This window comes from Bos mutus, chromosome 23, assembly GCF_027580195.1.
Source record: "Bos mutus isolate GX-2022 chromosome 23, NWIPB_WYAK_1.1, whole genome shotgun sequence".
NCBI classification, from domain to species: domain Eukaryota; kingdom Metazoa; phylum Chordata; class Mammalia; order Artiodactyla; family Bovidae; genus Bos; species Bos mutus.
The window spans coordinates 39,017,895-39,041,053 of NC_091639.1; the positions used below are offsets into that span (position 1 = coordinate 39,017,895).

Below are 23,159 nucleotides of genomic sequence, written 5' to 3' on the forward strand. Positions count from 1 at the left end.
GCTGCAAAGGGGCGGGCCCAGAACCGCGGAGAAGACTCCCGAAGCCAGGGATGGGGGGAGTTTGGAAGCGCCTCAGACCATATTGGGGGCCGCTGGCTTCCAGAACCGCCGAGCCCCGCCCCCGCCGCTCTGGGGGCGCGCCCAGGCCTGCTGCGGCCTTCGCAGTCTCCGAGGCCACGGCCCCGGCCGTCCGCGACCACTGACCCCCAGCCCACTGTTCGGCGCTGAGCTAGGGCCCAACCCCACCCGGTGTGTGTTTGGGGTGGGGGGATCGGGGCCCACATCCAGCGCCAACAGCCACCGCGCCACACTCCTGCATGCCCCGCCACCGTGAGTGGTGCGGGCAGGGCCCGCCCCCTGACGCATGACGCAGAGGAGGCGTGGCGCCCGCCCCGTCACGTGACGGGGGAGTGACCTCGCCGCCCCGCGCCATGGGGGCTTCGGACCCGGAAGTGGCGTCCTGGGCTCCCGGCGGTGCCGCGGGGATGGCGGGAGCCGGAGCTGGAGCCGGAGCTCGCGGCGGGGCGGCGGCGGGGGTCGAGGCCCGGGCTCGAGACCCGCCGCCCGCACACCGCGCGCACCCGCGCCACCCTCGGCCGGCGGCGCAGCCCTCGGCCCGCAGGATGGACGGTGCGTCCGGGGGCTTGGGCTCCGGGGACAACGCCCCGACCACCGAGGCTCTTTTCGTGGCGCTTGGTGCAGGAGTGACGGCGCTCAGCCACCCGCTGCTCTACGTGAAGCTGCTCATCCAGGTGTGGGGGCCAGGGGTGCCACAGGGAGATGGAGGGCTGATATGAAGGTGACCGGCCAGGGTCTGGAGGGGGATGGGGGCGGCGGGGGGTCGAAGGCGGTGGATTTGAGGAGGGGGGCGGAGAAGGCGGGGTGATGCGCAGGAGCGGGAGAAGACTAAAGCGGTGAGGGTTTTAGGGATGCAGCGGGCATAGTTTGGGGATGCAGGAGACGAGTGCAAAATGGTCAGCGACAAATTTGGGAGAAGATGGAAGGAAAGAGGAATTTCGGGATACAGGGGAGGGGGCATTGGAACGAAGAGATAAGTTTAGGAAATGAAAGAACGGAGGCAATGGACTTGGAGGGGAGGGGCGGCATTTTGGGGTGAAAGAAGCAACAGAATTGGGGGAGGGGTGGGAAGTTTTTGGCGATAGGGTGGAGAGGAGGATTGGGGGCCAAGGCACAGTATTCAGAAGATGAACACTTGTTTAGGGTGAAGGAGAGCCAAAGCTCTAGATTTGATAGAGATGGATTTAAAGCGATTTAGGAGGATTGGGGGCGGGGCGGGACAAAGGACTGGGGTCATGGCCAAAAATTTAGGAAAGAAAAGGGGCATCAGCTTCTGGAAAGAAGGGGACACAGGATTCAGTGTTGATGGAATTTGGCGAAGGCGAAGGATTTAGCACAGGAAAGCTATCGGTTTACAGGAGATGGGGGCTCTGGATTTGATGGCGACGACAGATTTGATGGGAGGAGGGGACAGGATGACGTGCTTTGGAGGAGGGGAGCAGATAGGGAGACGCGGTGGGGGGAGGAGTAGTGGCGATCCGTCTGGAAAGGGGAGTGAGGCGGAGGCTTTGTGGGGGGTGAGGGGAGAGATGACGCATTTGCAGAACATTGAAGTCACGGTTGGGGGCCGGAGTGGTCTGGCCGGATTGGAATTGGCCAGAGGGGCCAGTTGGGAACACAAGGTTGGAGGGTATGTAGGGACTGACTTAGACTGAGGCCAAGGTAGGCTGTCTCTGCAGTCGAGGCTTGCAGGGGCACTGGGTGCATTTGGTCGGACCAGCAGTGCCTTTACAGATAAACTGGGCTGCTTGAGAAAGGGAGAGATGGAGCTGGAAGGGGGCGGAGTGCAGGGGTGGAGGGAGTGCCTTTGGCAAAATTAGGTGGGCGTGACGGAAAGGAGCGCAGCCTAGATGGGGTGGTTCAGGCCTGGACTGATAATCTGAAGATTCAGCCTAGAATTTTTAGCTAAGAAGCAGGAGGAGTTAAAAATTGAGATGGAAACCTAACCAAATCTTGAGGTTTGATTTGAGTTGAGGCAAAAGGGTATCAGATTTACTGTCCTGATAACGGACTGAGAGTGGGAGATACAGTTGGAAAGAGAGGGACTTGAGAATAGGAGTAATTGAAATCTGGAGTCTGAGGAACCCGAGCCAGTGGATTTTGGAGTGTGACAAGGAATATGACAAAGAATGAGGACATTCAGTCTTGGAAGTGACTGACAGGGTAAAGGTTGAGACTGGTGTCTGGTTGTGATTTGGGAGCAAGGGCTGCTTTTCTTATAAAAATTAAGGTTGTATTTGCACCAATAAAGATCACAAGTTTGGGAGAGAAACTGAGGCTTTGGAACCGGTGGTACCTGAGATGAGAAGCAAGGATGATGGAATGAGATTGGGCAAGAACTGCAACTTCAGGGTGGCCAATAGGAGTGTCTGTGGAGTGGAGGCTGCTGGAGTACGAGGAATTGGGCAGAGGTCTCCATGCGAAGGAACCTGGAAGTGGCTTCATCATTTGGACCTTGGTAGGAGAAGGTCCTCCCTTCTCTCTTGCAGGAGAAGAAAATTGAAATAAGGGTCACTAGGAAAAGCAGTTGAGGAATGAGAGCGAATGGGGAATGAAGGAGAACAGGGAATTAGGGAATGAGGGAGTCGAGAGGGTGAGACAGTCTGGACAGTGGGTGGTAAGGGTGAGTGAGCCCAGCTGGGATGACTGAGGTGGTCTGTCCTGTTTGAACGCAGCTGGTGCTGAGTGTAACATATCTGAGGGTGAAATCTTAAATGGATACAGCTTGGGAATTAGAGATAACATTTTGCAAAAAGGAAGATTCCAGTTTGGGGTTGGGTGGCAGGATTGGAGTGGCAGATTTGGGGGTTGTCCCAGAAAAATGAGTAACGGTAGAGAATCTGCCTGCAATGCGGGAGATCTTGGTTCAATCCCGGGTCGGGAAGGTCCCACACGCCTTGGGGCAACTAACCATGTGTGCCTCAGGTACCGAAGCCCGAGCGCCCTGGAGCCCATGCTCGACAGCAATGAGAAGCCTGAGCACTGCTACTAACCCCCTCTCCCTGCAACTGGAGGAAGCCCGCTTACAGCAGTGAAGACCCAAAAACTTTGAGAGGGAAGGGAATAGGGGTGAGATAGGATCAGCAGGCCTTCAATAACACAGGTGGAAGTTAAGAAAATAGACTCCACAGATTTGGGACCTATGGGAATATGGATGAAGGGACTGAGCAGGTTTAAGGGTGAAATCAAATCAATGGGGCTCCCCAGTTGTGGTGACTGGAGTGGATAAGGCAGCAAAAGGACAGTGGCTCAGACTTGGAGTTGAGGGTATAAAGAAATACGGCCTGTATAAGAGAACAAAATCAGAACAAACCTAACCTCAGAACCTTCATGCTTTTAGCTCCTAAGGGGAAAGGTCTGGAAGGGGGAGGGTTCACTGCTTAGGTCACCTGGCCCAGCCCTTCCCTCCAGCTCCCCTGGGCTTGATTTTTTTCTTGTAAGAAGTTCTCTGTCCTGGAGGGAGTTTCTTAAGTCATAATCAGTAATCTGTCATGCAGCTCAGAATCCCATCTGCAGGGGACAGCTTCAACTTCCAGAAACACTTGACTAAGGTGAAGAAGCAAAAACAAGGTCTGAAGAAGCTGGAAGCATGCGTAGTTCCACTGATAAGGCAGCACTTCCCAATCCTGCTGTTTTTACTTTCACATCCTAGCGGAGCTCCTCCGATTCATCTGGGCAGCTCTGAAGGTCCCCTGCCAGGGAGGAGCCCTCTCACACCCCACTGAGATGCTGGTCTCCTGGACACCTTGCCTCTAGCTGGGCAGCGGAGAATCCTCTCATTAATCGGCAGTATAACAAATGGCCTCACCCCTCAGGAGAACCCCTCTCCTCCTCACAGAGGGTGGGGTGGCTTGGTCCTTCACTCACCCATGGCTTTAGCAGACACCTTAATTATAATCATCATCTGTACAGCAGGAATTATAACCCTACAGAAATGAGGGGGTCATTCTGTCCCAGGGATGTGGGGTGATCAAGGTTAGATCACTGGTGAGGGATTGTCTGAGCTGGCAGTGTGCTCTGCTGGGGAGTGAGAGGGACGTATCTGTGACGTCTGCAGGGGGTGCAGGAGCCGTCTGAAGTTTGGGGCTGACATCTGGGTGTGATGGGTTTTGGCGTTGCCACCTTGGGACTGAGACTGGAGTGACGTTTTTACCCTGGAGATGAGAATTAACTGAGATTTTTTTCCTGAGATAAGCATGGGGTTTGAAGTACCTGAACGTGGGGTGAGGGGAGAGTCCCTGCACTGGAAATACCTGGAATTGGGAGGTCATAATGTTGGGGGATGGGCGGCTTGGATTGTGGTGACTGTGGTGTCTGGAACTGGAAACTTCTATGCCTCGAGCGATTACATGATGCTGATAGTTAACAGACTGCGATGAAATTCCGGGTATGTTTTGACGGGAAAGTGTCATCAGGAACAGCCCTGGACTCTGTGGGAGGAGAGTTCGAGGCCTGGGAAAGAGGAGAAGGGAGACCGAATCAGCAGGAGAATCTGACTCTGCCTCTGTGTTTGTCGATTCTGAAGGTGGGCCATGAGCCGATGCCCCCCACCATTGGGACCAACGTGCTGGGGAGGAAGGTCCTCTACCTGCCGAGCTTCTTCACCTACGGTGAGTGTGCTCCCCAGGCAGGAAAGCCCACGCCCAGAGAGACATGAAAGAGGCGTCAAGCAGGGAGCAGGCCCAGCTGGGCCCGGGGAACAAGGTGGGGCCGCATGGGGTACCCAGCGTCAGAACTGGTGTGGGAGTGGGGTCAGGGACAGAGGGGTGTCGGGGTGGGAGCCGGTGACCCGCACGGCTGTGGGACAGTTCCTCTGCCTGGGCTGCCCGCGGTCAGTGGGAGAGCAGACAGGTGCCCGAGAGAGGGCTGTCCGGGACAGGGGTTCCTGTCATCTCTGCCACCCCAGGCTGTGCCTGGGAGCGAGGGTGGCGGCGGTTTTCCCTTGTTTCCCTCCTGAGCAGTCTGGCTGTCCTGTTACCAGTTCTTTGGCCTTCCTGCTCCTCCAGCAGGAGACCTGTTGGGACCTCCTGGGTTCCTTTCCTCCCCTGTTCCCCAGGCAAGAGTGCCCTCTCATTCAAGCACCCCCATCCCCTGGGGTGGAACACTCAGGTGGGTCTCGGCTTCACCTCTGGCCCTGATGACCTGCTCGAGCTCAGGGCTGCTCTGGCCTTGCCCTCCTCGTCAGCTGCTGCCCACCCAGGCCCTTCATACAAGCACAGCAGCTCTGCCTGCCTGAGGGTCTCTCCATCAAGAAGCCCACCACGGTGGTTGGGGCTTGCCCAGTGCCAGCAAAGCCCACCAGCTGCCCACACTGCTTATCCCCAGGCCCACAGCCGGCCAGGACCATTTCACATCTACCATCCCTGCCCGCCTCCTGAACTTCTTTAAACGTGCCTTTGCTCTCTCAGCTGGGCTGATCCCCACATGCTCCATCCATCCTTGCTCGTCTTATCTGTGTAGTCAGTCCAGAACAGTCCTCTGAAAAGCTTTCCTTCTGCTAAATAACTTAGGCCCTTGCCCGCGCACCGCCCCCCCCACCTTTTTTCCACGTCACACACTCTTGGCAGAACCTCACGTCCCATTTCTCTTCCAGTTTGGCCACTTTATTGAGTACAGCATGGGCCAGGTGGAAGATGTTGTTTTGAGGGGAGAAGTCTGTTCATATTTGTTTCATTTAAAAATTGTCAGTGTGGGGGAGGAGGATGTCACAGGTTTAGGGAGCTCCCCTCACCGCCCCTGCAACTGGCACACAATGAAGCCAGTGGACACTCGCCCTGCAGGAGGCTGGGTGGCGGGCTGCCAGCCCCGTGCCTCCGTCTCTCTGTACACGGCCGTGCCGGGCTCTAGGCCTAGAGAGACCGGGACCCAGACTGTCTCTGTTGATGTCCCACAGTCGTTCTCGAAAGGACGCAGGGTGGAGGGTCTTGACAGTCATGTTATAGTGTCTTGTGAAGATGAGCCGAGTCCTGAGGTGTCCCCCGCCCCTTTTATATAAATGTGGTCTCAGTGCAGATGGTGGAAGCAGGTGCCTGGTGGGCATTTCTGGACACCATACCTGCTCTCGAGTTGGGCAGGGGGCCCAGCTATCTGGCTGTCTAGACACTGTCCGGACAGGATCTCTTCCTCCCCATCATGGTGAAAAGTGTGGCTTTCTTCAGTCTTCTCCCAGAAAGGGCCTCCTGGCGAGGAGTTTTTTGGGGGACTACAGAGAAACCGTGGAGTGATGGAGCCCCCGGCCAGCCAGGGGGCCCATGGTGGCACAGAGGCTTTTCCAGGCGCTTCTGCCTGCCCTTCTCTGCCCTGGTTCATAATTCCGCCCTGAGATGGGGGGAGGTAGGCGTGCTCCCTCCTCTTCTTCTGGCTCGGAAACTGGGTGGAAATAGAGGCTAAGTGTCCTCTCTTTCTGGAACTCACGCTCAGGCTTTATCCCACCAGCTCTCCTTCCGGCTGCTTGGAGCTCCCTTCCCCCAAAACAAACCTTCCTTCTGCCTGTTCCCTCCGCTCTGAGGCATGGCGTCCTCCCAGTGGCCCAGCCTCCCCTCTCCTCCTCCTCTCTTTCCAGCCCCACACCTGGCCCCGGAAGCCAAACCAGCAGGTACCAGGTGCCCTGGGGCCGGGAAAGCCGGTGGAGCTGCCACGAGGAATGGCTGCTGGCAGAAGCGGGGAGGGGAGGACAGGCACCTTGCGGGTTCCCGCCACTGTGCGGAGCTGGAGAGCCGAGGTCAGGGCTTGGAGGGGCTCTGTGTGAGGGAACGTTCTGCTAGCTTCCAGGCACTCAGGTTTATAAAAATTTGTCTTGTCTCCTTTTTTGAACGTTGTCTAAAAGTTGATATTTAATGAAATAAAGCAACAAAACGTTAAGAGAGTATCCATTTAGAGGCTCATGAAAAGCAATGACTTAGATAGGGTCCAGCTTCCCTGACCACTTGTTTTTTCTGTAGAGTAGTTCATCAGTGCCTCTATTTTAGTTACTTCTCCACTGGTTTTTCCCCCCTGCCCCGCCGTCCCCCGTGATTAATAAATGTCAGGAGGTGCCCGGTGGGGTCCTGGGTGCAGCACATGACAAAGTGGGCATGCCCCTCTCCCTCTCGAGCCTTTCTCCCGGGACCCCTTCCTTTTCCTTTTCCCTCCCTTAGTTTGCAAACTTCATTGTTCCCTGGGACCAGTCTTTTTCCTTTTTTTCTCTTTTTCCAGAGGAAAACATTTTTCATCAACAGAGTTGGTTCCTAGGTTGTAGCACTGAAGCTGCTGAGTTGAAAACCTGTCGCTCAATTAGCCAAGATTTTTCAAAGCTAAAAAAAAAACATGAACCTGTTTGTCAAAAAAAAAATGTTTTGAAGGTTTTGCAAAAGGAAATGGGCTAGAGAAGATAATTGGGAGTGGGGCCCAAGTGCTCCCGGGGTCGTGGCCAGTGCTCCCTCCTGTGACGGAATCCAGCAGGTACCGAGGGACAAGGCCGCATCCAGTCTGGGTGTGAAATGTGACCCAGGAGTGGGTGCCCCGGGGCCGGGTGTGACGCTGCCCCGCCTGCTCTCCCGCAGCCAAGTACATCGTGCAGGTGGATGGGAAGATAGGGCTGTTCCGAGGCCTGAGCCCCCGGCTGATGTCCAACGCCCTCTCCACTGTGACCCGGGGCAGCATGAAGAAGGTGAGCCCGGGGCGAAGCCAGGACCGGCTGCCCGGCGCCCCCCGAGCTCCCGGTCCCCCTGCAGGCCACTACGGGCACCCGTCCTGCTTCTCAGTGCCCGGGTTGGTCGAGGTGCCCCCCCAGCACCATAACCAGACTCCAAGGCCAGGTGGTCCGGTGCTGAGTCCCCTCAATTGGAAACACTCCTGCCCTACTGTGCACCCTGTGACACTCGACAGGGGCTTTCCCCGCCAGCTTCAGCCCTGGGGGGGTTTCCCATGCTGGGCCCCGCTAACGGACACGGCCAGGAAAAGCAGCCGGTGCTGCGTCCTGCCCTCTGCGTCCCCTCCCAGTTCCATCTCAGAGGCGCTCTCGCACTCTGCTTCTGAGCCACCTCTGCTCTTTGCATCTCAGGTTTTCCCTCCAGACGAGATGGAGCAGGTTTCCAACAAGGATGACATGAAGACTTCTCTGAGGAAGGTGGTGAAGGAGGTGGGTACCCGGCCCTGGAGAAGAGCCTGATCATTATCTCTTATGCCAAGTCAGGCCAGTCGATGAAGAGTCACAGTTGGGGCCCCCTGTGTGCTCATTGGGGGATGGAGGACAGGATTGTGCGCGGGTGAACCAGGGCCCGTCTGAGGTAGACTGATTGTGTGGGAGCCTCGGGATCCTGGTTTCTCCCCGTTAAGTGCTCGTCACTCCCCGTGAGTGTCAGGGGAGACAGGCCTGACGGGAGACAGGAGTGTTCCGGAGACAGGCCAGACTGAGTGCCCGCCTCTGCTCTCTTACAGACCTCCTATGAGATGATGATGCAGTGTGTGTCGCGCATGCTGGCCCACCCCCTGCATGGTGAGCTGCCCGCTGGAGACTGCACCCCAGCCGTGGGATGAGCCCTCGTGGATGGTAGACAGGGAGCAGTAGAGTGCCTGGGAAGTAGCGTTACTGGGATCGCTAGTAATGCTGGCGTCCAGTCCAGTCCAGCGGAGTTGGGGCTCTTCCCAGGCAGAAGAAATGGGACGTGATCACAGGGTGTCTCATGATCACAGGGATCCCAGAGGCTGCCTCCCCTCCTGGGCTTGGACACAGGCCCCGCGGCCGGGGAGTTGTGGTCTTTGGCCATTGTGTCACCTGCGTGTGTGTTTCCTTTCTCCTCAGTCATCTCAATGCGCTGCATGGTCCAGTTTGTAGGACGGGAGGCCAAGTACAGGTGGGTAATGCTTCTCAGGATGGGCAGGAGGGCCCTGTCACTACTCAGAGTCTGCCAGGACAGGCCAGGCTGGGATCAGCTCCCGCCCCATTTCTGCCATTTCTAGCAGCTTCAGAGGAGTGGGCTAGTGACTTCCGTAGTCTGAGTCCAGGGCATCTTCTCCCTCGCTCATCTAGGGTGTCCCTGGATGAGCTTGGGCACCTTGCAGAGGGGTGGGTGGATTGGAGTCCTCTTGATTAGGGGTCCCACCGGGGCTCCCTCCTGACCCCTGAGTCATATCCTGACCCTTCCTCCAGCTGTCGCAGGAGCGGGCTTATAGTTGGTTCCCTCCTCTGTTAAGCTGCCATCCAACCTGTGGGCTCAGGGCTTGTCCCTCCCATTGTTTACCTGCCATGCCCGTCACTGAGCTGGGTGCTCTGGGGTCATCAGTGTGTTGACCCCGCCCTTCCCTGGGGCAGTTGTGCCCTCTCTCCCCTCTGGGTGCAGGACAGGAGGGGGTCCTGGAGACACAGGGCAGGAGTCATGCGCTTGTCTCCCTTCCTCTCAGCTTCTCATTTCCTGGGTTCGGTGGTTTCCTGTAGCTGTCCTTGGGGCCACTGCCCCAGGAAGCTTGGCTGCCATGGTGCCTCCTTTTGAGTTCGCTAGTGGGAAATTGGCCCATTCCCCCAGTGAGCTCAGAACCCAGTGGGCCGAGTCACAGTCCTGAGAAGCAGGGTAGTGGGGCCTGGCAGGGCTCTGGCTCCCACCGCCTTTCACCTAGGCCACCCCAGCCCTCAGCTTTGCAGAGCCTCCCTGCATTGTCCAGGCCCCAGAGGTTGCAGTTGAGCCTCCTTTGCATTTCACACCTAAGACGTCCCAGCCTGCCCTCTGATGGCTAAGAGGCTGCAGCGGGCGGGGCACATGTTCCCAGCTCCCTGCTGGGATAGGCCAGGTGTCTGTCTTTTTCCAGGCTGGGCGATCTGGGCGGTCTGCTGCAGGGCCTTCTGCTGCGGGGCCCTCTATTCCGTCCCTGCCCTCTGGGAAGGAGCCTCTCTCCACTCGCCTCCTCTCTCTCTCTGTCAGGCATGCAGGCTCCAGAAGGTTGTTCAGCCAGAGCTGAGCACAAAAGCCTGCCAGAAGGAGGGTCCGTCGCCTTGTAGCAGCCCAGGCCTGAAGGTTCATTCCTACATTCCAGATCCACACAAGATAGCCATAGAGAACTGGGGTTCTGCCCCCGGTGGGGTGGGTTTCCTGAGTCTCAGTGAACTGTGTCAGTGCCCCTCTCATCCCCAAACAAGGGCTGTGACTGTCTCCACTTGGCTTCTGCCCGGTGACAGAGGATGTCCCCTCCCCGTCCCAACCAGGGCCGGACAGCTCTGAGCAGGGGTTGGGGGCTCCCCTCCCCACCCGGGTGCGGGCTTCTTGCAGGCGCCCGGTGACCTTGTGTTCCCCGTGTTCTCCACAGCGGCGTGTTGAGCTCCATTGGGAAGATTTTCAAAGAAGAGGGTCTGCTGGGATTCTTCGTGTACGTGAGTTTTATACTCCCCGTAACTGTCACGGAGCAGGGTCTACTAACAGGCGCGTTCTCAACCCTCAGGCCGCGGCTGCTAGCCTCAGACTAACCGCTGCACCTCGGCTTGGCCCGTAGAGCTCCACAGCACGTGCGCTGCGGACTGGCAGAACCAGAGCTGCCCAGCCCCCTCCACGCCACGGCTCGCCCAGCAGTGGTACTGTCCGTCCAGCACACCGGGCGTGCGGGGACCATCCCCCCACTCCAACCCCACTGCCTCCGTCCGTTCGCTCCAGGGCTGGGGAGCGGGCACAAGGCTGGCCTTCAGGAGGTCTTCAGCTCGTCCATCGTCCTTGGTTTCACTGCAGAAAAACAGCTGGAAGTCTGTGACTTAGGCTGAAGGTCAAGCCCCGGGCAGCTCGTAAGCTGACTCCAGCTGATAAATCCTGTTTGACAAAGTAGTTCTTCACATTCAACATTTGGGTTTCCCAGGTGGTGCTAGTGGTAAAGATCCGGTCTCCTGTCTGCCAGTGCAGGAGACGTAAGAGACACAGGTTCGATCCCTGGGTCGGGAAGATCCCCTGGAGAAGGAAATGGCAACCCACTCTAATATTTTTGCCTGGGAAATCCCATGGACAGCAGAGCCTGGTGAGCCATATATAGTCCATGGGGTTGCAAAGAATCAGATACAACTGAAGTGATTTAACATTTAATATTTAGAATGCTTCGCATTACAGTCCCTGTTTCTGGCTTCTCTTCAAAAGTTAAGACCTGGCCGTTCCGGGCCTGCGTTTCTGCAGAGCAGCTGTCAGCAGGGCACGCCATCTCCTGAGGGTCCCAGACCCTCCACCCAACCCAAGGTGGGGTGTCTTACACCCACCTTGCTCCACCTGTAAAGAAAACTTGCACTGTATAAAAAGACTGTAAACCATGACAGAACCCAAAAGCCAGGCCTTACAAATATTTTTGTTTTGCTTTTTTTAGGTCTAGACACTGACATACATGATGTCGTGAGCATAGTGCGCTAGACCTGGGGCTCTGTGTTAACTCACTTTGAGGTGCCACAGTCGGCCAGGTGTTCTGCATGTAGGTGTGTGTGCGTGTGTATGTGGTTCTCAGTAGGAGGTGAATTTGCCACAGGGGTCGTAAGTAATGTCGGGAGACATCTTTTGGTTGTCACAGCTGGGATCTAGTGGGTAGAGACCAGGGATGTCGCTAAACATCTTGAAATGCAGAGGTCAGCTCCCATGACAAAGAATTTACTCAGCCCTAAAGGTCGACAGTGCCAAGGTTGACAAACTTTGATTTATATACACACACTTATTCAAATGTACGTTCGTGTCTGTGTATGTCTATACGTGTGTGTGTGTGTGTGTGTGAATAAATATTTGCTTGTGTGACTAATACTTCAGACCTTAAAACACTGCATATCATCGCCTCTGGTATTTTTCACTCTCACTGTATATATACATTCTATTCTGATGTGTGAATAGGACTCCCACACAACAGCTGCTTACCCATTGGATTCTTTTTTCTTTTGCATATTTGTAGAACATGATCTGTGTGCTCAGAAATCGCTGAGTGTGTATGTGAAAAGTCAGTCTGAACACAGATGGAACCAACAGGATTGGAAATTGCATTCAAGAAGGTTCATTTTATTAATGTCCCTCATATCATATTAATAGGTGTGTTATATATTTTTTTTAACTTTTCAGATATTTTGAAATACTTTTTCAAATTCAAAAATCCTAATTCTGCGTCCTCTCCCGAAGATAAAGCCATTCTCCTGAAACTCTTTCCACATGACTTCATATCTAAACAAGCAAATAAACACATTTTTTAAAAAAAAGAAAAAGACCACAAGGATCACACAGGACCCACTGATACCAATCTGGCTTTTCGCCCTCAGCACTGTATCTTAGGAAAACTTCATCTTACTGTGTAGAGATGTTTATTCTAAAGGCCATCACTTGAAAAGGCAGCCCTCCTTACTGAAGCTTGTATGGAGTGTCTTTGGTGGAACATTCCAGGGATGAAGACAGACGCCCTGAGCAAAGTTTTGTGAGCGTTGATTAGGTAAATAGGCAAAAGGAAAAATGCCAAAGTGTAGGTACTCTTTCCTTATCTGCATTTGAAAATCCCAGATTTTGCAACATTCATCTTAAGACCCAGCTTCTGTAGTTTGAAAACCACTTATGAGATCATAGGCTTAACTTGTGCTCTCAGATATGGCTTGTAGCATACACTCCACCACCCCACACCCTGTGAAGAAAGGAACACTGCCTTCCTGGTGTGGATAGCTGCTGGCCCACGTGGCCCCTGCAGCCTTCCTTCCTGAGGTGGTGCTGGTAGATAACGCTGAAGTTTAGAGCTTGGAACATCCTTGCCTGCTTCCTGGGTGTGGAGCCCCCAGGAATCGCTCCCTTCCCTCTCCTGCTTATCTCTGCTCACCTTGTTTTTTTAGCGGCTTAATCCCTCACCTCCTGGGCGATGTGGTTTTCTTGTGGGGCTGTAACCTGCTGGCCCACTTCATCAATGCCTACCTGGTGGATGACAGCGTGAGTGACACCCCAGGGGGGCTGGGGAACGACCAGAATCCAGGTTCCCAGGTTGGTTGGAACAAGGACTTGTCCATCTTTCCATGTACTGCTGATGCCCAGGGTCTGGGGCAGACTTGAGGACTCTGGGATTCTGAGCACTGGGCCCTGGGGGCTGGAGAGGGTCCTTGGTGGGTAGGGGTCTGAGCAGAAGACCTCTGATGGTCCCTGGGTGAACTTTGTCTCCGAGGAGATGAGATCGCTAACAAGACCTAGAGGGGTTTATGGGATGCCCATCCTTGGGCAGCTTCACTGGTAACGTGGATACGGACTTTATCCAAGGCTGGTTTGAGACAGTGACCCAACTAGGGGTCCCTAGTAAGGCAGGAGATAGACCAGCTTATGGTAACGCTTCAGCTCTCACTTAGTGTTGTAGGCTTGTTCAGGCCCTTTTGTGAACAGTGACGTTTGATCCTGACAGCACCCCAGTTGTGAAAGGAGCAGAGTCAGGGTGACACTGTGTTTTACAGACATGAGCCCCAGAGATTGAAGGGCTGTCCTGAGGCCCTTGGCTGTGAGTCAACAGTGCTGGGACTAGGTCTCCCTCCCTGGGCCCAGCTGAGGGTGCTTCAGTCAGCTAGGCCATGCGCCATGCAGGCGCACCCCGCTCTTGTTAGCAGGAGTCTCCACAACTAGGTGTGCACAGACCTCTCAGCTGGTTGGGTCAGGCACGGGGAAGCCTTGATCCTTCTAAAAGGCACTGGTTAAGAAAGCTGGGGACTTAGTTTGACTAGTTCTGCCTGAACCAAGATACGAGTTGGGGGGCTGTGATGAGCCGGGGCTCCTGGTAGCCAGACATCCCAACAGCAGGGATCGCCCACTCTAGGAGGGTTGACGAGGGCCTGGGGACTTGTCTCCCAGAATCGCCTTGTTGGGGGTGGGGGGCTCATCGTCTTGTGTCTGTGTCTGGGCCCCAGAACAGCAGTTCCAGGGTGAGGGTGGTCTGGGAAAGAGTCCGTGGTGAGGAGTGCCTCAGAGCTCACAGCTGAGGCAGAGGGAAACGGACCATTTGAAGTGGATAAGTGGAGTCTTACTGGCCTTTTAACGTAAGCAAATACAAGTTGCAGTAATGAGAGTAGCACACCCACGGCCCTGCCCTCGCTCCAGGGCGTTGGGAGTGGGTGAGCTGCTGCCGTCACACACAGCAAGCTTGGGACAGCTGGGGTGTTGATGGGGGTCGTCCCACAGCTGACGGCTTCCTCCAGTCCAGGTGGGCAGGTGTTTGACCAGGGGCTGCTGCACTTACCCTCAGACAGCAGCAGTCAGCACTTCACTGAAAGTACTTTTCGAGTGCTTCAGGCTAAGGTGAGGCTGCCGCTCAAGCAGAGGGCCCGGTAGACCTCCACCCAGGGTTGCAGGGTGTCCATCTGGTGGGGCGGCCCCACAGGAGGCTGAGGGATGGGTCATCACCCTTCCTGTTTTGGGGCTGTTTCGTGGGTAAAGTTGAATTTAGGAGTTGGGCCTGAAGGGAGTGAGAGTTTGGTGAGGTGGGGGGCAGAAAACCCAGCGGTGCCCCTCACCTTTCACTGCAGGACCCAGGATTCTGTCTGGGCGGTTCACATGGGCACCTGGTTTTCCACTTAGTAAGCGCTTATGTGTGCCGAGCCCTGGGCACTGATCAAAGGCCCAGTCCTCAGGACTTGCAGAGGCTGCAGCCTAGAAGTCCACCTTCCTTCCCTTCACCGCTCACCACCCACGGTGGGGTCACAGAAGCCCTTTCAGTCAGGATATCCCAGTTCTGCCCCCCAGATGATTGCGGCTCTGACTCACAGGCTGCAAGAGCTGCTGGCAGGCCCTGAAAGTGGGCTCTTCGTGTGCGGAGGAGCTGAGTGCTAGCTGGGTGCAAGGCCAGTGTGGATGGCAAGGTGAAGGGGGCCACAGAGCAGGCAGTGAGGACGGGACCTGTGCATCAGAAGTCTGCTTCCCGAGCCAAACCCATCTCCCTTTGTGTCTCTCCAGTTCAGCCAGGCGCTGGCCATCCGGAGCTACACCAAATTTGTGATGGGGGTAAGTCGGGCCCTGCATGGCCCTTTCCACGGTGCTGGGGGCCTGGGTGGGGCCTAGGAGGCCAGCTCCGGTGGTGGCTGAAGGCAGGCCTTAGTGAAGGCTACTGGCACAGGGTGTCCCTGCCCCCTGAACTCCGGCCAGGGCTGCGGTGGGTGGGGTCACTGACCCTCGGGTCTCCTGCAGATCGCGGTGAGCATGCTGACCTACCCCTTCCTGCTGGTCGGCGATCTCATGGCTGTGAACAACTGCGGGTAGGTGTGTGCCCCTCCCCCAGGCACCCTGCCAGGGCTGCTGGGGGGACCTGGCTGAGCCCCTCCCGGCCGCTCTGTGTGGCCTCAGCCCACCTGGCATGCCAGCTTCCTCTGGGATTCATCATACCCCTTTGGGAGGAATATGTGGGTCAGTATATGGGTGGTGGCAGCTTTAGCTCCTCCCACTGTCTTCTGGGTCTGACACGCTCTTCTTCCCGTGCAGGCTGCAGGCTGGGCTCCCTCCTTACTCCCCAGTGTTCAAATCCTGGATCCACTGCTGGAAGTACCTGAGTGTGCAGGTAAGTGTGCACTCCAGGGAGTTTTCTCCTCATTTCTCCATAACATTGATCGGAGAGAAAAGATTTTTGTATACCCTTCATGGAAAGTTAAGGGCTTGTCATAGAATTCAAGGCTTTTATAAGTAAATTTTACTGTATGTAGAAGGGGTTTGAGGTGCTTAGATCTGAATTTCCTTAAGAATTAAACATCAGATCAGATCAGTCGCTCAGTCGTGTCTGACTCTTTGTGACCCCATGAATCGCAGCATGCCAGGCTTCCCTGTCCATCACCAACTCCTGGAGTTCACTCAGACTCAGGTCCATCCAGTCAGTGATGCCATCCAGACGTCTCATCCTCTGTTGTCCCCTTCTCCTCCTGCCCCCAATCTCTCCCAGCATCAGAGTCTTTTCCAGTGAGTTAACTATTCACATGAGGTGGCCAAAGTACTGGAGTTTCAGCTTTAGCATCATTCTTTCCAAAGAAATCCCAGGGCTGATCTCCTTCAGAATGGACTGGTTGGATCTCCTTGCAGTCCAAGGGACTCTCAAGAGTCTTCTCCAACACCACAGTTCGAAAGCATCAATTCTTCGGTGCTCAGCCTTCTTCACAGTCCAACTCTCACATCCATACATGACCACTGGAAAAACCATAGCCTTGACTAGACGAACCTTTGTTGGCAAAGTAATGTCTCTGCTTTTGAACATGCTATCTAGGTTGATCATAACTTTCCTTCCAAGGAGTAAGTGTCTTTTAATTTCATGGCTGCAGTCACCATCTGCAGTGATTTTGGAGCCCAAAAAAATAAAGTCTGACACTGTTTCCACTGTTTCCCCATCTATTTCCCATGAAGTGGTGGGACCGGATGCCATGATCTTCGTTTTCTGCATATTGAGCTTTAAGCCAACTTTTTCACTCTCCTCTTTCACTTTCATCAAGAGGCTTTTGAGTTCCTCTTCACTTTTTGCCATAAGGGTGGTGTCATCTGCATATCTGAGGTTATTGATATTTCTCCCGACAATCTTGATTCCAGTTTGTGTTTCTTCCAGTCCAGCGTTTCCCATGATGTACTCTGCATATAAGTTAAATAAACAGGGTGACAATATACAGCCTTGATGAACTCCTTTTTCTATTTGGAACCAGTCTGTTGTTCCATGTCTAGTTCTAACTGTTGCTTCCTGACCTGCATACAAATTTCTCAAGAGGCAGATCAGGTGGTCTGGTATTCCCATCTCTTTCAGAATTGTCCACAGTTTATTGTGATCCACACAGTCAAAGCCTTTGGCATAGTCAATAAAGCAGAAATAGATGTTTTTCTGGAACTCTCTTGCTTTTTCGGTGATCCAGCGGATGTTGGCAATTTGATCTCTGGTTCCTCTGCCTTTTCTAAAACCAGCTTGAACATCAGGAAGTTCACAGTTCACATATTGCTGAAGCCTGGCTTGGAGAATTTTGAGCATTACTTTACTAGCATGTGAGATGAGTGCAATTGTGCAGTAGTTTAAACATTCTTTGGCATTGCCGTTGTTTGGGATTGAAATGAAAAATGACTTTTTCCAGTCCTGTGGCCACTGCTGAGTTTTCCAAATTTGCTGGCATATTGAGTGCAGCACTTTCACAGCAGCATCTTTCAGGATTTGGAATAGCTCAACTGGAATTCCATCACCTCCACTAGCTTTGTTCATAGTGATGCTTTCTAAGGCCCACTTGACTTCACATTCCAGGATGTCTGGCTCTAGGTCAGTGATCACACCATCGTGATTATCTGGGTCGTGAAGATCTTTTTTGTACAGTTCTTCTGTGTATTCTTGTCATCTCTTCTTAATATCTTCTGCTTCTGTTAGGTCCATACCATTTCTGTCCTGTATCGAGCTCATCTTTGCATGAAATGTTCTTTGGTATCTCTGATTTTCTTGAAGAGATCCCTAGTCTTTCCCATTCTGTTGTTTTCCTTTATTTCTTTGCATTGATCGCTGAAGAAGGCTTTCTTATCTCTTCTTGCTATTCTTTGGAACTCTGCATTCAGATGTTTATATCTTTCCTTTTCTCCTTTGCTTTTTGCTTCTCTTTTTTTCACAGCTATTTGTAAGGCCTCCCCAGACAGCCATTTTGCTTTTTTGTATTTCTTTTCTATGGGAATGGTCTTGATCCCTGTCTCCTATACAGTGTCACGAACCTCATTCCATAGTTCATCAGGCACTCTATCTATCAGATCTAGGCCCTTAAATCTATTTCTCACTTCCACTGTAAAATCATAAGGGTTTTGATTTAGGTCATACCTGAATGGTCTAGTGGTTTTCCCTACTTTCTTCTATTTAAGTCTGAATTTGGCAATAAGGAGTTCATGGTCTGAGCCACAGTCAGCTCCTGGTCTTGTTTTTGCTGATGGTATAGAGCTTCTCCATGTTTGTCTGCAAAGAATATAATCAGTCTGATTTTAGTGTTGACCATCTGGTGATGTCCATGTATAGAGTCTTCTCTTATGTTGTTGGAAGAGGGTGTTTGTTATGACCAGTGCATTTTCTTGGCAAAACTCTATTAGTCTTTGCCCTGCTTCATTCTGTATTCCAAGGCCAAATTTGCCTGTTACTCCAGGTGTTTCTTGACTTCCTACTTTTGCATTACAGTCCCCTATAATGAAAAGGACATCTTTTTTGGGTGTTAGTTCTAAAAGGTCTTGTAGGTCTTCATAGAACCGTTCAACTTCAGCTTCTTCAGCGTTACTGGTTGGGGCATAGACTTGGATTACTGCGGGCAGGAATCCCTCAGAAGAAATGGAGTGGCCATCATGGTCAACAAAAGAGTCCGAAATGCAGTACTTGGATGCAATCTCAAATTAAACATCAGACTAGGTCATTTCTTCACCTCTTAAAGACTCAGAACAAATATGGGCGAGCCCACGGGGTAGGTGGTGAAGCCCAAGAACTCCTTATAACCTTGAGTAATCTGGGCTGAAGACAAACCCGGCCTGTTGGAGGCTGGCCCCTCCTTCCCGCAGGACGCCCCAGGTGCCCTGGAGAGCCTGAGCTTGGCGCTGGGCCACATGGTGAGCTTGGTGAGAGTGCCAGTCTTGAAGTTTTTGTGTTGCCCAGGCACACTCCTCCTGGTTGGAGTTCTGGGTCCAAGGTCCAGGTGGCTGGCCGAGGGCAGATCCTTGGCTTCCCTGGCCTTGGTTGGCCTCAGTAGGATGAGGCAGGGGCCTGGGCAGGAGGAAGCAGCACACTGACTGGCCTCCGGCTTGAGAAAAGGATGGTGGATGGGAGGAAAGCAGGGAGGCGTGAGACAGACACAGGCCTTCTGCAACTCAGGTGGTTCCTCATGCATCGCGGCCTGTGTATGGGAGGAGCTCTAGGCCCCTTGGCTCTGATGCCAGAGAGCAGCGGGTGTCCTCCTCAGGAGCCCCATCAACACTGGACACTCTATGCTGCAGCGCAGAGCAGATCCTGACATTGCCCCGAGGAGTGCAAACGCAGACCGGCTGCCTCCAACCCCAGGGGCTCACAGCTCCCGGCCCTTTGTTGGTCACATGCTGGCCCGGCTCTGTGGGTTGAGGAGCCTGGCCTCCCCTCTCAACTGACCTGACTGCTCTTTCCAATCCAGGGCCAGCTCTTCCGAGGCTCCAGCCTGCTTTTCCGCCGGGTGTCATCAGGATCGTGCTTTGCCCTGGAGTAATCTGAATCACCTAAAACCAACCAACCAACCAACCGCGCTGTCTCAGCCTGGCCACCGCGGGTGAGGCCTGATCATCTCGGGGCACCTGTCAGACAACCACCCCAGCGTCACCTAGATGTGCTCTAGCAGGGCTGGGCTTCAGTTTCCGTATTTCCCATGTGTCTGTCCAGAAGCAGGGGCGGGGTGGGGGTGAGGCTGCGTCCAGTGGGCTGGGCATTGTTGGACCCGGGGAAGGTGGGGTGGGGCTGGGGAATGGGGGCCCGGTCCACTTTGCAGATTTCCCGAGTCGGCCTCGTGCAGGGGTCTTGTGGAGGCCCACGCTGGAGGGGTACAGGCTCCTGAGGTCGGGTGGCACTGCCCCACTCACACCCCTCAAGTCAGCCCCAGCTCTCATCCCGCAGCTCAGCTGGGAGCTTCGCGCTCTTGCTTTGTAAATAGGGTGTGATCCCCTTTCAGGGGGCTGCCGTCACTTCCCGGCCTTGGCTAGGAGGCTGTCTTTGTTTTTCTCAACACTACTTGTCTGATTAAGGCAGCACCTTCTAAATGGGAAATCATGTGTCTGCTCAGAATGTGTTCCTCTCCCTGTCAATTTAAAGGTTCGTCGGTTTAATGGTGATGCCTCACGTGCAGGAAATGGTTATCTGTGCAATTGTGAACACCCAGATGTTAGGCAGATCAGCGTCTCTAGTCGTATCCAGTTTAAAGTTCCTAATAAGATCTGACCCTTTGTCCCGCAAATAAATGCATCGGTGGTGATTTGGAGCTTTGTGGAGAGTGTCTTATTTTCATGAGCTTAACTGTCTGCAAGGAGAAGGCAATGGCAACCCCACTCCAGTACTCTTGCCTGGAAAATCCCATGAGCTGAGGAGCCTGGTAGGCTGCAGTCCATGGGGTCGCTAAGAGCCAGACATGACTGAGCGACTTCACTTTGACTTTTCACTTTAATGCATTGGAGAAGGAAATGGCAACCCACTCCAGTGTTTTTGCCTGGAGAATCCCAGGGACAGGGGAGCCTGGTGGGCTGCCGTCTATGGGATCGCACAGAGTCGGACACAACTGAAGCGACTTAACAGCAGCAGCAGCAACTGTCTGCAGGGTGTTTCTCAATCCTTTGTGGTTGTATGAGAAGTGAAATGAAAGTTGTGTCCAGCTCTATGCAGCCCCATGGACTATACAGTCTGTGGAATTCTCCAGGCCAGAATACTAATGTGGGTAGCCGTTCCCTTCTCTAGGGGATCTTCCCAACCCAGGAATTGAACCCAGGTCTCCCACATTGCAGGCAGATTCTTTACCAGCTGAGCCACAAGGGAAGCCCAGTTGTGTGAGAAGGGGCTGTAAAGTGACAGGGCTGGGGGCAGCCCAGCCTGGGCATGCGAAGGGCCTGGGCTTGGCGTAGATCAGTGGGCGGGGGCAGGGGGAGGGTGGTTTTCTGAATTAGGCCGAGATGCCAGTTCACAGAGCAACAGCTAGTGCACAGGCCTCTTCCCAGGGAGACACGCCCTCGAAAAAGTCCTCCCAGCTTCAGAAAATGTTCCATGCAAAAGTCCAGCTGTCCTCAGCACCGTTTGCAGATGATATTGTCGGATTTTACCAAGTTGGTTGGGGTAGCAGTCATGTGGGTACAGCAGAAGGGGTAGGCAGCCTAGCTGCAGCACCGAGCTTGGCCTTCTCTAGAAAAGGCAAAGCTCCCTCCATTTACTTCTGCCGAACACCAGGGTCTATAAACAGGCAAAACTTACAGATGGAACATGCTGGTCCCTGGAGACTGTAGGCTTCCAGCTGATGGGGTGGTAATACCAACTGAGGGCCAGCTGGTTTCCCCAAGTGTTCTCTGCCCCTGCCCTAGGGGAGCGGGCTTCGGGAGTTGGGGTTTGGGACTTAGGTCATATTTCCTCACGGTGTGGCTGGGTCCTGCCCAGGGACGGCCCTGGAATGCTTTTGCCGTAGTTCGCTTCACATATGCTTGTTCCCCGGAACACGGGAGCGTGCCTGTGCAGGTGTCCTGTAAATGTACATTGGTCGGGGGGTCACTAAGATCTTACACTCAAGCTCAGATAACCGAAGTGGCCGGGAGGGAAAGCAAATGGCAAGGCGAGTGGGCCAGGGCTCGCTGGCATGGATTCTGTAGAGAAGGAAGACCCTTCAGAGGCGGGTCTGCCACACAGCACGTGATCTTTCTCTAGCCCAGCATGGCTTCCCCTGGCACTGACCACTGCCCCGGGGTAACTGTTCTTCCCGTTGCTCCATCCTCAAGTCCTGTTCTTGGATTAATTGCTTCCTATGGGCCCCCAGATTCGAGTCCGAGCTCAGCTAGTCCTAAGAACCCCTCCCTCTGGCAGCTGCCGCCTCCCAGGTGTTTGGAGAAGCCACCGAGGTAAAGAGCCAGCCTGGGGGGCCTGGCGAGTCACTTTGAGGAGAGGCAGTGCCATTCCCGGGCAATACCCTGGGATCGCTGAATTTCAGGCTCTCGACTACATTTCCCAGGTTATCTTTCACATGCAGAAATGGCAAGAAAATCACCGGTGATACTCCATCTCAGTTTTTAGTTGAGCAGTTGCTAACCATTTTCAGTTCAGTATTCAGGTGCACGTATTGTATATGTTAAATGTGCCCTTTGTTTCCTGGACCTTTCATTCTTTGAGGATAGAATCCTCCCCTGCCACCCGCTCCCCTAACCCGCCATAGCACCTGGCATGTTTCTCCCTGTCCTGAAAACTAGAGTGACAAGGTCCTGATCTGAGAAAAGAGAGTGGATTGAACTGGGGTGGGGGAGGGCGGAGCTGTCTGCAAAAGGAGGGGTGATGGGAGTGGGAAAATCCTTGTGGACACCTCCCTCCCCTCCTGGAAAACCTAATTCCAGTGGACAAAGCGAGAAGGTCCCCTGACGGGCCTCTCGGGACCCCTTGTGATGAAGCCCACATCCCATGTAAAGGCGGTGGCGGTGTGTGCAGGGCGCCACTGGAGCCCGTGGCTGTGCGCAGACGTCTGGGAGTCCTGCAGCAGTGCATAGGAGTAGACCCACCCCGCTCTGGTCCCCAGGGTCTCAGGGTGCGAGACTGCCTTACCCCTCTCTTGGAACATGCCCTCCCGTTCTCACCTCAGCCCCTTTCCCTGCCACCCCTACTCCTGGCCAGTTGTCACAGCCCTGCCTGTCTACTCTAGGATACCATCTCTTGGCTTCAGTTACTTCCCAAAAATCTCCAAAGAGGTCCCTGACGTGACAGGTTTCCTGAAGGCTGTGGACACAGGCGCTGTTTATTGGCGGGAGGCCAGCCGATCCCACCCCAAAACGGAGGAGGGTGGCTTAGCCCTCCATCTGCTGGCTCTGCCCTGAGGCTGCCTCAGCTGAACGCCTCACAGGACTTGGGGCTAGCTTGAGAAAACAGGCTCACGAAAGCAGAGATGCCCTTCCCGCCTCAGGAAGGCAAGCAGGGTCAGCCTCTGGAAATCAATTAGTGTCACACATTCTCACCATAGAAGGAACAAAACCACATGATCGTGTCAATAGGCACAGTGTTTAACAAAATTCAACATCTGTTCATGATGAAAACATTCAAAAACCTAAGAAGAGAGCTTCCCCAACCTGATAAATGGCATCTATGAAAAAACCCATGGTTAATATTTTACCAAATGGTGAAATGTTTTCCCCATTAAGATCAGGAATAAGAAAAGACTGTTCTTACCATTACTTGACATTGTACTAGAGGGTCTAGCCAGGGCAGTTAGGCAAGAAAATGAAAAGTTATCTGGGTTAGAAGGCAGAAGTAAAGCTCTGCAGATGACATGATCGTGTATATAGGAAATCTAAGGAAGCCACTAAAAATGCTGTTATAACTAATAAATGAATTCAACAAGGTTGTGGTATATAAAGTTGATTGTATTTCTATATGCTTGTAATCAGAATAAAATGAAATTAATGAAACAGTCTCATTTACAACAGCATAAAAACAAACAC

At 53.8% G+C, this 23,159-nt stretch overlaps 1 protein-coding gene across 2 annotated transcripts; it reads left to right on the forward strand.

Moving 5' to 3' along the window:
- Nucleotides 1–412: 412 nt before the first annotated feature.
- MTCH1 (mitochondrial carrier 1) lies at nt 413–19,966 on the forward strand. 2 transcript variants are annotated; one of them, XM_070361161.1, is made up of 12 exons: nt 413–752; nt 4,604–4,688; nt 7,620–7,726; nt 8,120–8,197; nt 8,497–8,554; nt 8,861–8,912; nt 10,357–10,416; nt 12,866–12,959; nt 14,958–15,005; nt 15,189–15,256; nt 15,480–15,555; nt 19,133–19,966. In XM_070361161.1, exons 1-12 carry the CDS (start codon nt 432–434, stop codon nt 19,202–19,204), a joined length of 1,119 nt encoding a protein of 372 aa, XP_070217262.1. In that variant the 5' UTR covers nt 413–431; the 3' UTR covers nt 19,205–19,966. The 2 variants fall into 2 exon arrangements, with proteins under 2 accessions (XP_070217262.1, XP_070217261.1); XM_070361160.1 differs by having other exon boundaries at nt 414–752; nt 12,866–13,010.
- Nucleotides 19,967–23,159: the final 3,193 nt, after the last annotated feature.